Source organism: Xenopus laevis, chromosome 6L (assembly GCF_017654675.1).
Source record: "Xenopus laevis strain J_2021 chromosome 6L, Xenopus_laevis_v10.1, whole genome shotgun sequence".
In the NCBI taxonomy this organism is placed as follows: domain Eukaryota; kingdom Metazoa; phylum Chordata; class Amphibia; order Anura; family Pipidae; genus Xenopus; species Xenopus laevis.
The window spans coordinates 20,474,153-20,489,532 of NC_054381.1; the positions used below are offsets into that span (position 1 = coordinate 20,474,153).

Genomic DNA, 15,380 nt, shown 5'->3' on the forward strand with positions numbered 1-15,380 from the left:
TATCCACAGGCTGACATTTGGTCCGTTGTGACTGTAATCTGATAATTTCCTGCTACTGAGTCAGCAGTTTATTGGCCCGTGTGTGTGGCCATCTGACGGGCTTCCCCGATCGATATCTGCCCAAAAGTCGGACAGATGTCGATAGGGCAGGGTAAAAATTCACGCATCTGTACGTGTTTGTGGTCCCGTGATCCCACCGCCCGTATAAGATGCATTATGATCCGATCGTTGGGCCACAAGGCCTACGATCGGGTCAGCCCGATATCGCCAACTTCAATGTGGGCATATTGGGGAGATATCTGCTCGTTTTTAATTGTATGCTTATTTCGGCTGAAGGTCCAATATCCCTGTCTTACCACTTGGCTGGTGCTATGCTCCTGTCATTGTAGGTCAACCAAATTCAGTTTTGATATGTATATGAATATGCTCTTACATACGTGTATAAATATATTGATTGTCAGTTTGTACTATGTGACTTACTTCTAGAATCAGTTTAGTGCTTTCGTTTGTTTACTGTGCCAAAATGCATTTTGGCACAGTATTTACAGCCCATTTGTATATTTGTTGATCATATAGGTAGATGTGCCAGAAGCAGGAGATGCTCATTGATTAAGTAGTGCTCCATGGATGAGACGGTAATTGCTTTGCTGTCATCTGCCCGGTCAAGTCAGAGACCGCCCTTTAAAACCGAGAGCATTTATATTTATAGTTAATCACCTGCTGGTATCTGTCAGTGGCTTGGTACTCGGTTTTTAACTTGTGAAATCACTCCTGCTTTCGTTCTCTTGGTAATTTAGAAAATGAAACTTAAAGGGATTCTGTCATGATGTTTATGGTGTAGTTTTTATTTCTAAATTACACTGTTTACACTGCAAATAATTCGCTCTACCATATAAAATTTCATTTCTGAACCAGCAAGTGTATTTTTTTTTTATCTGTAATATTGGTGGGTAGACGCCACCTCAGGTATTTCGCCTGGTCATGTGCTTTCAGAAAGAGCCAGCACTTTAGGATGGGACTGCTTTCTGGCAGGCTGTTGTTTCTCCTACTCAATGTAACTGAATGTGTCGCAGTGGGACCTGAATTTTACTATTGAGTGCTGTTCTTAGATCTACCAGGCAGCTGTTATATTGTGTTAGGGAGCTGCTATCTGGTTATCGTCCCATTGTTCTGTTGTTAGGCTGCTGGGGGGGCGATATCACTCCAATTTGCAGTAAAGAATGACTGAAGTTTATTCGAGTACAACTGGGTGCCTAACATTTGGCACCCCCAACTGGTAAACGACTTTCCTTCTCCTTTAAAAATCTAGTTTGTGACCATATGGGGCATTTCTAGACGTGACTATTGTTTGGTGTACAAGATGTGTTAACACTGAGTAAGACATTTTTGTAGGCGTTTATTCACCTTACTCCTTTCATATACATGCATGGGTATTGTACTGCCTCGTTTGTAATCGCTCATTGCTTACACCACTTGCTATTGTCGTATTTAGTTGCAACTTTTTGGGACTGATAGTGGGTATACTTGCATTGCTAAAAGTGCCACTATATTCCATTTACTATATCCTTGTTTTTTGGTAAGAAAAAAACACCGGCACCCACCAGCTCTGCTGGATTTTTAATCTTTCTCGTGTAAAAAGAACCCAGGCACAAGTGCTTTTCAAATGAGCTGTTGCAATTTTGTATGGGATCTGTTATCTAGAAAGCTCAGGACCTGGTGTTTTCCAGATAACTGGTCTTTCTGTGATTTGGATCTTCATACCTTAAGGGAGCTAGCACACGGGCAGATTTGGGGAGACTTAGTCACCCGGCGACTAAACGCCTCTTCTGCGGGAGTCAATCTCCCCCAACTGCCTTCCCCCTGCCTTTGTTTTCCGAAGTCGCCCGAAGTTTCTTCATGAGGCAACTTCAGACGACTTTGAAAATCAAAGCAACGCGAGTGCATTGGCGCTGTCGGTTTTGCATTATAGCAGGCGGAAGGCAGTTCGGGGAGATTGTCGCCCCGCAGAAGAGGCCATTAGTCGCCAGGCGACTCAATCTCCCCGAATCTGCTCGTGTGCTTGAACCCTAAGTCTACTAGAAGATCATGTAAACATTAAATAAACTAAATAGGCTGGTTTTGCTGGAAGGTGTCTCCCATAGATTCCTTTTTTTCAAAAAAATATTTCCTTTTTCTCTGTAATAATAAATTATTACAGGTATGGGACCTGTTATCCAGAATGATCGGGACCTGGGGTTTTCCTGATAACTGATCTTTCCGTGATTTGGATCTTCATACCTTATATCTACTAGAAAATCATGGAAACATTAAATAAACTAAATAGGCTGTTTTTGCTTCCAATAAGGATTAATTATATCTTACTTGGGATAAAGTACAAGCTGATGTTTTATTATTAAAGAGAAACTTTTTACAAAGTTCGGATTATTTGGATAGAATGGAATCTATGGGAAACAGCCATTCAAAAATTCTGAGCTTTCTAGATAATGGGTTTCAGGATAACTGATCCTATACCTATATCTTGTACTTGATCCTAACTAAGATATAATTAATCAAATGCTTTCCCAACAGCGCTGCAAAATATGTTTGCGCTATATAAATACATGTTAATAATAATAATAAATACACAACAATTACCTTCCAGCAAGGCTTTTCCTTTCCCATCCAAACGTCCAATGCATAAGATAATTAATCCTTATTGGAGACAAAGCAATCTGTTGTGTTTAACTTATGAAATTATATTTTAGTAGACAAAGTATGGAGATCCAAATTACTAAAAGACCCCTTATCTGGAAAACTTCAGGATCCAAGCATTCTGGATAACGGGTCCCATACCTATATAGCACTTGCGTTTGGTTCATTGTAAATGACCAATATTGTATTTTGAACATTTTTTGACACTGTTTGAAATGATCGTTCTACGGTGGAAATTTAATGAACCTTTTTGTATGGTACCTACAGAGCTGTTCCAAGTGGAGGTTTTTACTGTAATACATCTGAGGTGTATTAATACACTGTAATAATAATATTGTTATAGATATTATCTTCCATGGGACTCAAAGCACTTAATACAATACTCAAAGATGAGATGCTCCTTAAGGTATTCAAAAGGCATGGCTAAACCGATATGGTTTGAGTTTTAAAAGCATCCAAAGAAGATGCTTCTGGGACTCTGTACAGCAGAGACTTGCATATTGTGTGTCCTGTATGATACAAAGCACAAGATCTAAGGGTTTTACTGCTACTTTGAGTACCATGAGTTTTCCCGGGTCTAAGGAATGTAGGGAAGTAGCGGGGATATGAGCAGTCAAGATCCTCCAAAAATCAGGAACTTCCTTTCTGAGCTATATAAGAGTATAAAGGGCAATTGCGAAGGGAATCCAACATTTAAGTGGAAATCAGTTTAGTGTTATGTGGCATTGGCAGTGTCAATGAGTGTAGCCTGGCTACCAACTGTAATTGGTACGGTCCTTTTTTCTGGGAAACCATAATACAGGGGCATCACAGTAATCCAGTCTTAAAGGTTAACTTTTATAAATATGTTGTAGAATGGCTAGTTCTAAACAACTTTTCTTTTTTTTTTTAGTTTTTGAATTTGCCTTCTTCTTCTGACTCTTTCCAGCTTTCAAATAGGAGTCACTGACCCCATCTCAAAAAACAAATGCTCTGTAAGGCTACAAATGTATTGTTATTGCTACTTTTTATTACTCCCCTTTCTATTCAGACCTCTTTTATTCATATTCCAGTCTTTGATTCCAATCGGTGGATGGTTGCTAGGGTAATTTACCAGATTGCTGAACTTGCAAACTGGAGAGCTGCTGAATAAAATGCTAAATAACTAAAAAAAAAACACAAGTAATAAAAAATATAAAGCAATTACAAATGGTTTCAGAATATCACTCTCTACATCATATTAAAAGTGAATTTAAAGGTGAACCATGCCTGTAAGGATATAAAAACATTAATTAATTGTCACATGTCCTCTGCTTTTATCATATATTTTATCCTTGCAGGATTTCTTAAAGGAGAAGGAAAGCTATTAAGGCAGTTTATTGCCAATAGATTAGCCACAAAAGTGCAAGCTATAACACTATATTTATTCTGCAGAATGCTTTACCATACCCGAGTAAACCGCTCTAGAAGCTCTCTCTGTTTATTTATGCTAGCTTGGCATGACATCACTTCCTGCCTGTGTGTCTCCCTGCTCACTCATAGCTCTGGGCTCAGATTACAGCAGGGAGGGGAGGAGCAAACTGAGCATGCTCAAGCCCTAGCCCTGGAGGTTTAAGCTGAAGACAGGAAGTCTGATACAGAAACCCATGTGTACACAATAGAAGGAAAGAAATTATGTGTTTCCTTTGACAGAGGACTCCGAGCAGCATTACTTTGAGGGTTTACTGGTGTATTTATATAGACCTTTCTGATAAAGCTTACTTAATTTTAAGAATGATGATCTACTTGTATTCTGAAGTTGACAATCTGTTTCTGTTTGTTTTGTGCACAGGCATACACCAGATTATGTGAGTGTCTGGAGGCACCTGAACAGTTCCATAGCCAGGCAAGTCGTATGTATTGGTTTTGACTTACTGCACCCTGCATTCATCAGAACATTTGACATATAACCCTTAAGTGCAAAGTCAGATAGGGGGAAGTAAGGGGACTTATACGGTTGATTTAATGCCAAACTGCTGTCATTCAGAGATAATTCAAACAGCCTGGAGACATACTGCTTGCTCCAGTTGTTAGGAAGGCATTTATATGTAATTAACATTCACAAAACAAATTCACACACATGCTGAAAGAACAATCTTACTAAACATAATAAACAAACGATTATGAGATGACAAACTGGCCTCCCAGTAATCCCTAATGGATCTCATTTTTCACTTCTAATTCCTGCCAGTCTGCTCTGGACAGTATTAAAGGGGTTGTTCACCTTTGATTTAGTTTTTAAGTATGATGTAGAGAGTGCAATGGGGTTTCATTTTTTATTATTAGTGGTTTTTGGATTTTAGATTTTTTTTCAGCTCCAGTTTGTAATTTCAGCACTCTGGTTGCTAGGGTCCAAATTATCCTAGCAACCATGCATTGACTTGAATAATGGACTGGAATATGAATAGGGGATGCCTGAATATATGATGAGTAATAAAAAGTAGCAATAATAATAATGGGCAGATTTGAAAATTTGAATTTTTGGTCAAAACTAAAATTCAAGATGGGAATTATCCAAACTCGAATTCGAGATATATCACACCTTGACCCTGAGAACAACTCGAATTCGAGCACGCCACCTAAAACTTGCCAAGTTTATGTAGAAGTCAATGGCAGAGATCAAGTGACCCATTTGAAGATGCTAATAGCCTTCCAGACATTTGAGAGTTTTTTTTTTTCCCGGAGAAAAAAATTGGAAATTCGAGTTTTCGAGTCGGTAATATTTGTTCGAGTTTTTTCTTAAATTAGATACTATTTGAGTTTTGAGGTCATTCGAGGTAAAAAAAAAAAAAAGCTCAAAACATTCAACCTCTTACCAAAAACTATAAAGAGAAAATGAAGACCAGTTGAAAAGTTGCTTACAATTGGCCATTCTATAACATAGTAAATGTTAACTTAAAGGTGAACCGCCTCTTTAATATGTGATATTAAGTAGTACTGCACAACAGCAGGGACCTTGTTGTTTGTTGAATATCCCATGTTTAGGGACTGAAATAATGTGGTGGGCAGTGATAAGGGAATCTGTCCCATTTCGCCTCGCCTGAAAATTTGCGAAATGTATTAAAGTCAATGGGCGTTTTTACACGCAACAATTTTTCTTGCTCCAAATGCATTAAAGTCAATGGGCGTTTTTTCTTTTGCTGACTTTGTCCTAATGAATTAAAATCAATGAGCTTTTTTCTTTTGGCGACTTTTTGACCCAATGCATTAAAGTCAATGGGCGACTTTTTTCTTCAAATGCATTAAAGTCAATGTTTTTTTTTACTTATGGGTGTTTTTTTGAGGCAAATTTTCGCCACTAATACATTCACTCATCACTAGTGTTGGGCAAAATTAAAATTTTGAATGCAAATTTTCAATTGACCCTAGATAAATCTGCCCCATAGAGTCAGTTTCCTGCAGCAGTCGCGCAGTATATACAGGCTAAATATTCACCCCCAGATTTATCAGGGGACGAATAGTAAATTAGAATTTTCAAGTGTCAAAATTCACGCCATCAAATTTTAATCCCACCTATTCAAATGCAAATTTGCATGTGAGATTTATCACTCCTTGACCATGGAAACAGTCATAATACAAATATTCGCCACCTAAAACCTACCGAATTCATGTACAAGTCAATGGCATATATTTATCAATGGCGTATATTTATCAGTTCGCGAGAATGAAATTCTGCCATATCCATTAATTTCCATAGCATTTTTAAAGGCCTATTTATCAAAGGGTGAAGTTTCTCTTTCGCCCATTGATAAATAGTCTTTTAAAAATCCCATAGAAACTAATGGAGAGAGGTGGAATTTCACACTAGATTGTGGTGATCTCTAACTTCACTTTTTAATAAATATACCTCGATGGCAAAGGTCTGTTGAGCCATTTGGAGATGTTAATAGCCTTCCTGACATTCAAGGTTTTTTTTCCAGTGAAAAACTCGATTAGTACGCATTGAATACGATTCCAATTTTTCAGGTCGGAACCATTGGATCAAATATTAGCCATTAAAAGTTTTTTTTAAATAACCTCTGTCGAATTGTGAGTATGAAAAAAAATATTGAATTTGAAATTCGACCTTTGATAAATGGGCCTCTAACTGTAGCATTATGAGCCAACAGTCCTTTTCTAGTTATCCAGTTAGAAAAAAAATAATTTATTACAAAAAAAAAGGAAAAATATATAACGAAAATTACAAAATAATATTTGGTGAGCCCAACGCATTTCGACCTTAAGGGTCTACCTCAGGGGCACAAATCATCTAAAAATTCAAAAAGGCCCCTGAGGAAGACCCTTAAGGTGGCCATACACGGGGGCAGATAAAGCTGCCGATATCGGTCGTTTAGACCAGTTTGACAGCTTATCTGCACGTGTATGTGGGCTTCCGATGGGTCTTCCCGATCGATATCTGGCCACGATATCGATCGGGAAGGTTTGATTTTTATCAGTCGGAGCCCCTTGGCGTAACGTAATCCAATCGTTCGACCATATGGCCGAACGTTCGGATTACCCCTGATATAGCCATGCCGTTAGTGGCATATCGGGGAAAGATCCACTCGTTTGGTGATGTCGCCAAAGGAGCGGATCTTTGAGTCTAGGGCCAGCTTTAAGGTCGAAACGCGTTGGGCTCACCAAATATTATTTTGTATTTTTTGTTATATTTTTTTGTAATAAAACATATTTTTTTTTCTAACTGGGTGTGCTATCCATTTCTGATTATATTTAGCAGCTAAATGTGGAGACCCTGATGGGAAAGTCTCCTAACGTATTAGCACCCTGCATTTTAATTTTGAGGGTGTGCGCCTTCTCTCTTAATTCTTTTCTAGTTATCATCTGTTTTAGACTTGTATATCATAGGCAAGTAAATGAGAACAGTCTCTGGAAAGCATATTTTATGATAGACATTCACATTTTATTGCAATAGCTGTACAATAAAATGCCTTGCAGTCTCTTGGCGCCTTTTCTCCATAATCAAATTTTGGCAGGTAAATATATCTTGTGTAATTTAAACCAAGAAAACCAGAGCACATTTAGTCAAGGTAATTCTGTGTTATTAACAGCACATTATGCAGTCCTGTGTGAATTCTAAGAGGGTTAGAACAGAACGTTCCAAATACCTTTTGCCTCACGCTCTGATTGGCTCTTATGAAAGGAGACTTTGAGAGTAGGAGGCACTGTTGTTTGGGGAGAATAATTTGACAAATGTTTTTCAATAGCACCCGTATGTTGAACACATTTGACAAGATGGTTACATGCATCAAAAACACTGTAGGATGTTTCTGCATTGATTTCTGTGTTGCCTTTCTTGGAACTCGGTCCTTTATCTTCCTCTCATTTAAAGAATGGTCCAGAAGCAGAGAAGCCATTCTGAGTGTTATGTTCTGTAGCAGACGGCCTTTGTATTGCATCCGGCTTTGAATATTAAAGAAAAACTATACCCCCAAAATGAATACTTAAGCAAGAGATATACAGTTTATATCAAATTAAGTGGCATATGAAAGAATCTTACCAAACTGGAATATATGTTGAAGTAAATATTGCCCTTTTAAATCTCTTGCCTTGATCCACCATTTCGTGATGGTCTGTGTGCTGCCTCAGAGATCACCTGACCAGAAATACTGCAGCTCTAACTGTAACAGGAAGAAGTGTGGAAGCAAAAGACACAACTCTGTCTATTAATTGGCTCATGTGACCTAACGTATAGTTTGTATGCACCGTGAATCATACGATCCCAGGGGGGCGGCCCTTATTTTTTAAAATGGCAGTTTTCTATTTATGATTACCCAATGGCACATACTTCTAAAAAGTATATTATTATGAAAATGGTTTGTTAACATGAAGCAGGGTTTTACATATGAGCAATATATTTTTATAGAGACCCACATTGTTTGGGGGGTATAGTTTTCCTTTAAAGGGGTTGTTCATCTTTCAACACTTTTTTCAGTTCAGTTGGTTTCATACAGTTTACCAGAAATAAAGACTTTTTCCAATTACTTTTTATTTTCTGCGTGTGAGCGTTTTTTTAATTTTAAAGTCTAAAGTGTCATTTTCACCTTCTAAAGCAGCTCTGGGAGGGGGGTCACCGTCTCTTTAACTGTTCTAAATTAATACATTTAGTTGATACATTTGTTATCTTTGTCCCTGTTCAGCAGAATCCCTGAATTTCATTACAGGCAGCTGTTAGACTTGATACAATAGTTGCTAATACTCCAGAGATGCTGCTGAGAAATGTATCGACTAAATGTTGTAAAATTGTAACAGATCAGAATCTGCACCTGAATCACTGAGCTGCCAGACTCAAACACCAGAGACCCGAACATTCAACTTTACACTTAGATTTTGAAAAAAATGTAAAAAATGGAAACTAGTTGAAAAAAAGTCTTTATTTCTGGGGAACAATCTAAAAACAATTTAACTGAATAAAGTGTTTGGAAGGTAAACAACCCATTTGAAGGGGTTGTCTACCAATTGGAGACTATTTCCAATTGGTTTTTATTATTTGTGGCTTTGAAGTTAAATAATTGCTTTTAGCAATCTGGTTACTAGCGTACAAATTAACCTAGCAACCATTCACCGATTTTAAATTAGAAACAGGAATATGAATAGGAAAGGCCTGCATAGAGAGATGAGTAATAAAAAGCAATAACAATATATTTGTAGCCTTACAGAGCATTTGTTTTTTAGATGGGGTCAGTGAGCCCTATTTGAAAGCTGGAAAGAGTCAGAAGAAGAAGGCAAATAATCAAATTATAAGAGAAGAAATGAAGGCCAATTGAAACGTTGCTTAGAATTGGCCATTCTATAACATACTAAACATTAAGGGGCACATTTACCTAGGGTCAAATAACGAGGGTTAATTAAACCTCGATATTCGACCGTCAAAGTTAATTCCTTCGACTTTGAATATCGATTTACCGCTATTCCTACGATCGAAGGAATAATCGTTCGATTCGAAGGATTTTAATCCATCGATCTAAGGATATTCCTTCGATCAGAAAATTATTAGGAAGCCTATTGGGAACTTTAGGCTAACATTGGCCTCGGTAGGTTTTAGGTGGAGAACTAGGGGGTCGAAGAATTTTTTTAAAGAGACGGTACTTGGACTATGAAATAGTCGAACGATTTTTAGTTCGAATCGTTCGATTCGATGGTCGAAGTAGCCAAAAAAACATTCGAAATTCGAACAATTTTTCCTCTATTCCTTCACTCGAACTATGTAAATGGGCCCCTAACTTAAAGGCGAACCACCCGTTTAGAAAAGGGGCAAACGATAGCCCAAGTAAAACCACGGATTTCATTGAATGTACATCCAGTCCTGAAACACATTCGATATTCAAAACATTCACCTACTATAAAATGAATATATTATCAATGTATTCTGTCTGTTATATTGTTGTTCATGGGATTTGTAGGCCTCATTAGGTTAGGCTTGGCCAACATATCCTAACACTTCATATGCTGTCAATTCCTATCTATCTATTTGTGTCATTACTGTTTAAAATGCTCTAGGTAGTATGATTTGTTCCTATTGTACCAGTATCTGATTCAGTCATGAGACACCTAGGGGGTTATTTATTAAAGTCCAAATGCGGAAAACCCCGAAAAGTTTGTGTTTTTATACTATAAAATACGAATTTTTAGTGGAAAATTTTCCAGGATTTATTATACCCCGAGGATGGAAAAAGTCCAAATCTGAAAATCCATCATCTTAGAACAGCTGAGGTTTCATATAAATCAATGGGGGAAGTTCCAAAGATATCCTGATCTGCTCTGGGTTTTGTGCAATAATCCAAAGATTTCATGTTTTTTTTTCCCAAAAATAAATAAAAAACCTGTGCGGATTTGTCGTCGTACTTTTCAGAAAATAATGAGATAAATTCAAACTTTGATAACTGTGCCTCTAGATGTATGTAGCTTGGACATAAGCTTCCCTGCTTATAAAAAGGGGTATATAGGGTTTTGTGGGGTATTAAAACATGTTTTATTTTCTAAATGTCTTTTTTTTTTTTTTTTTTTTTTGTAGGTTTTAGCATCGACTTCCCACCATGTCATTGAAGCCACGGGTAGTGGATTTTGATGAAACATGGAACAAACTTTTAACTACAATCAAAGCTGTTGTCATGCTGGATTATGTTGAAAGAGCAACATGGAATGACCGTTTCTCGTATCCTTTTTACGCTAGAAACTAAATGTAAAGGCTGCATTGGGCCTGCTTCACGGAAGGTCGATATTTTCTCATTATTTATAAAGATAATCATCATTTCTACAGATAAAGCACCGATTTCAAATGTAACAATGCTGTTCACCTTCAAACACTTTTTTTTCAGTTCAGGCGTTCAGAAATAGACTTTTTCAATTGCTTTCTGATTTTTTTACTGTTTTTTGGTAAAAATAATGTTTGAGATTTAATGTTCCCCTCTCTGGTGTTTCAAGGTAGCAGCTCAGTAATCAAGGTACAAATTCTGTTCTATTTGGTGATTTCTTGACCGCGTGTATGGAATGTTAGCAACTATTGTATCTTTACAACATCTGACTGTAAAGAAATGAGGAATTACACTTGGCAGGATGTATTTAACTAATGTATCAAATTAGAACAGTTTACAAAGTCTCTGCTCCGCTGCTACATGGAGACACAATAAGATACAAAAATTAAACTTCAATCTTAGAAAAAAAACGGTAAAAATAAAAAATTGAAAGCAATGAAAATGGTCTTTAAATAGACCGTAAATAGACCGTATACCCCTCTTTTCAACATTGGTTCAGTGAATATAGCTTATGCTGAAAATACTTTTTTCCTCTATTATTTGAAGTAGGCAATTTATGTGGTTTTAGTTATGTCTTACTCAAAAAAGGACAACATTTGAACATTAAATTGAAAATTAAACTAAAGGCTGCATTCTACTATCTGATCATAAATAACAAATTCAAACAAATCAGCAGTCCACTGAGAAGCATCTGTTTAATGAGCTGCTTTATCTTAAAGGAATTGTTCAGTTGTAAAAATAAAAACTGGCTAAATAGATAGGCTGTGCAAAATAAAAAAAATATTCTAATATAGTTAGCCAAAAATGTAATGTATAAAGGCTGGAGTAACTGGATGTCTAACATAATAGCCAGAACACTACTTCCTGCTTTTCAGCTCTCTTGGTTTACACTGACTGGTTACCCTGGTTACCAGGCAGTAACCAATCAGAGACTTGAGGGGGGGCACATGGGTCATAACTGTCGATTTTGAATCTGAGCTGAATGCTGAGGATCAATTGCAAACTCACTGAACAGTTATGTCCCATGTGGCCCCCCTTCAAGTCGCTGACTAACTCAGAGTTATAGAGCTGACAAGCAGGAAGTTCTGTTCTGTTAGACATTTTCACTCCAGCCTTTATACATTACATTTCTGGCTAACTAATTATATTAGAAACATTATTTATTTTGCACAGCCTATCTATTTACCCAGTTTTTATTTTTACACTGAACTGTTGCTTTAAAAGAAAACAGGAACAGTTTGTTTGTAACGTGACTTCTAGTTTAACAGTGTTATGTACTTTTTTTTTTTTATTGCATTACCCTTAACTGATATTCAGAGATATTTACGCACTGTGTGTTGCCTATCCAGAGCCTCTTGGAGAAAGATTGTATACAGAAACAAAGATATTTCTGGAAAACCATGTACAGCAGTTGCATACGGTAAAGCCTTGTGTTTGACTACAGCGTTTTTATTTTTTATTAAATAATAATGTAGCATATATGTTCATAATGTACAGATCTTTCACTCCCTCTGTTTACAATGTATGATAGTAATGAAACAGTTAATGACACCAGAAATGAAACATTTTAAGCAGTGCTGCATAACCTTATGGACTTTGGATGACACTTTGTTTCAGCCAAAGAGCTGTATTTTTGCTATAGCCGCCTGAAAATACTGTGCTGGCAATTTACAGAGAAGTGGTATTCTTTTCGGAGCAATCAGATTTCCAATCCCCCATGAAGTGTTAGGCCTGTTCATTTGAGCCGGTTGAATGACCGTTTCTCGTATCCTTTTTACGCTAGCAACTAAATGTAATGGCTGCATTGGGCCATTGAAGGTCCATATTTTCTCATCTGCAAATCATCATTTCTATATCGCGCTACAGATAAAGCACTGGTTTTAAATGTAACAATGCTGTTCACCTTCAAACACTTTTTTTCAGTTCAGGCATTCACCAGAAATAAAGCCTTTTGCTTTCTATTTTCTGTTATTAAATAAAGACCTCACTAAACAAGTAGATCATTCCACTTATTGTGGCCAACTTTAGTGGAGCTCTTCAGAAACACATTTGACATAATGCTGAAGGTTTTATAACAAACTGTAGTTTAAAACTGTAGAAATTGTGATGTTTTTTTTTCCCAACAGAGAGTTCTGGATTCAGCAGAGCAAGTACTGGTAATGTACTTCAGATACTGGGAGGAATATAGCAGAGGAGCTGATTACATGGATTGTTTATATAGGTAACTTTTTTTTAAATGTATGTTTAGCTTGCATTTGTATAATTCACCAAGACATGAAGCTAATAAATAGTTGTGAAGAGTACATTGGCTACAGAATCTATATTTAAAGGAGAATTCAACCCGTATTAAAAAAAAAACAAAAAAAAACCCTCCCCTGGGGTAGACCCCCCCTCCCCCCGGGCAAATGCCCCTAATTTTTTATTCACCCCTCCGTGCAGATTCTGGCCTCGAAGTTCATGGCAGCCATCTTTTATCTTCTGTCTTTTTCGGAAGTTTCGGCGCATGTGCAGTTGGAGTAAATTTCCGGCCTGAACCACTGCGCATGCGCCGAAAGTCACAGGTGTTTTCCGAAATTTTCGCGACTTTCGCCGCATGTGCAGTTGTTCGGGACCAGAAATTTACTCCAACTGCAGATGCACCGAAAATGCCGTCAAGACACGAAGATTACCGGAGAAGAAGAAGATGGCTGCCCTGAACTCTGAGGCCAGAATCTGCACAGAGGGGTGAGTAAAAAATTAGGGGCATTTGCCCTGGGGGGAGGAGGGAGGGCGGTCTACCCAGGGTAGGGGGAGGGTTATTTTTTATTATGGTTGGAATTCTCCTTTAATTTAGGATACAAAATTAAGCATGATAGAGATGGCTAGTGTCTGAAGAAGAAGCAGGGCCGACCTGCACTCACGGACTCAACAGATCCACAGGACCAGAGAAAATTCGTTCAATATATTTTTATTGTACAAAGTTAAAAATGTATATTTGCATCCCCATCCGCCCTACGCGTTTCGCACCAAATTGGGGCGCTTAGTCATTCAAACGCATAGGGCGGATGGAGATGCAAGTATACATTTTTAATTTTGTACAATACAAATAGATTTTTAAACTAATTTTCTCTGGTCCTGTGGATCCGTTTGAGTGCCGGTAGGCCCTGCTTTTTCTTCATATTCCTATCCGTACCATACCACTCCCTAAAGCTGGGAGTCTGGGGCTGCTGCACCCGGACCACATTCACTATTTGCCTAGTCATTTACATTTTATTCTGGAGCACCCTTATTGCAGAGACCTCTAGTGACCACACAGAGGTAACAGATTATGAACCAAAACATGTTTTCTCTATATTCATGCTGTTATATCTGTTTATTTATTGTATCATGTTAAAATAAATATATTAAAATATAAAAATTACATAACAGCCCCACTGGCTCTATGTGGGGTAATTGATATGTATTTTAATATGATACAATAAATATACTTTTATAACAGCATGAATATAGAGCCTTTTTTTTTTTTCTCATAATGAAGCTAATAAGGACTCATTTACATCTGCAAGTGCAGTGAGAAAAGTGCAATTTTGAGTGCAAGCAGATTTTTTTTCCCCCAACTATGCAGCAGCAGTTTTCCCAGAATGTGTGTCTTTTCTGATGCATGGCAGTGATGCACATTTCATCGCAAATCAGACAATTGCACAGAAGTCTCTCTGCCATCATTTCTGGTGTTCGGCGTGCAAGTGACCTCTGAGCTTGATTATTTCAACACAAGTGTGCTGCACTGTTTTTCACTGTATTGTGAATTTTCTTTTTTTTCCATAATCAAAATCGTATATGAAATTTTCATTTCACAATTGTTCGAACACAGCCACATGCACTGCATTTGTTTCTCTCTAACTTCTATAAGGGCTGACTGTTTTAGCCTTACCTTTTATTTTATTCATCATTAATAGGATGGTCACAACTTGTCTTATCTCCCATATCCACCCCATGGTATGAGGCCAGTGTCACGTGCTGCATTTTCTCCATTGGCGTAAATATAAAATGCGCTCTGTGTGTTCAAATTTGCAGATGCCATACTTGTTGGTACGTTTGTAAAGACTGGGCAGAAAGCATTGGGTCACAGTGTTATATTAAAATACAGGGGGTGCCTTAACACAGTTTATAAAAGAAATACTGTATATAGAATAAAATCCTCCTCTTTTATATAATTCTTAATAGAATAAATAGTCCGATTAGTTCCCAATCAGGATTACTCTTATCACTCAGTCAGCTCCTAGGATGCTGCCACTTTGAAAAAACAGATGGTCAAATCAGGGGTAGTCTAAAAAATAAATAACAAGAAGGGGCGCAATCCCCTAGTGTTAAATCTTCCCGGAGAATTTTTTTATTATGGATAAAAAATGCACTTAATCTTTGCAGGCAACAATAACGTGT

The 15,380-nt window shown here is 37.4% G+C and overlaps 1 protein-coding gene across 9 annotated transcripts in view; it reads left to right on the forward strand.

Moving 5' to 3' along the window:
- cul2.L (cullin 2 L homeolog) overlaps positions 1-15,380 on the forward strand; it is a 67,940-nt gene that overhangs the window by 2,122 nt on the left and 50,438 nt on the right. For 3 of the 9 annotated variants that reach the window (XM_018266250.2, NM_001086568.1, XM_018266249.2), the window contains 5 exon segments: positions 3,584-3,665; positions 4,502-4,555; positions 10,721-10,861; positions 12,279-12,381; positions 13,088-13,182. In XM_018266250.2, the coding sequence (XP_018121739.1) occupies positions 10,743-10,861; positions 12,279-12,381; positions 13,088-13,182 (317 nt within the window). In that variant the 5' untranslated portion in view covers positions 3,584-3,665; positions 4,502-4,555; positions 10,721-10,742. 9 annotated transcript variants of the gene reach the window in all.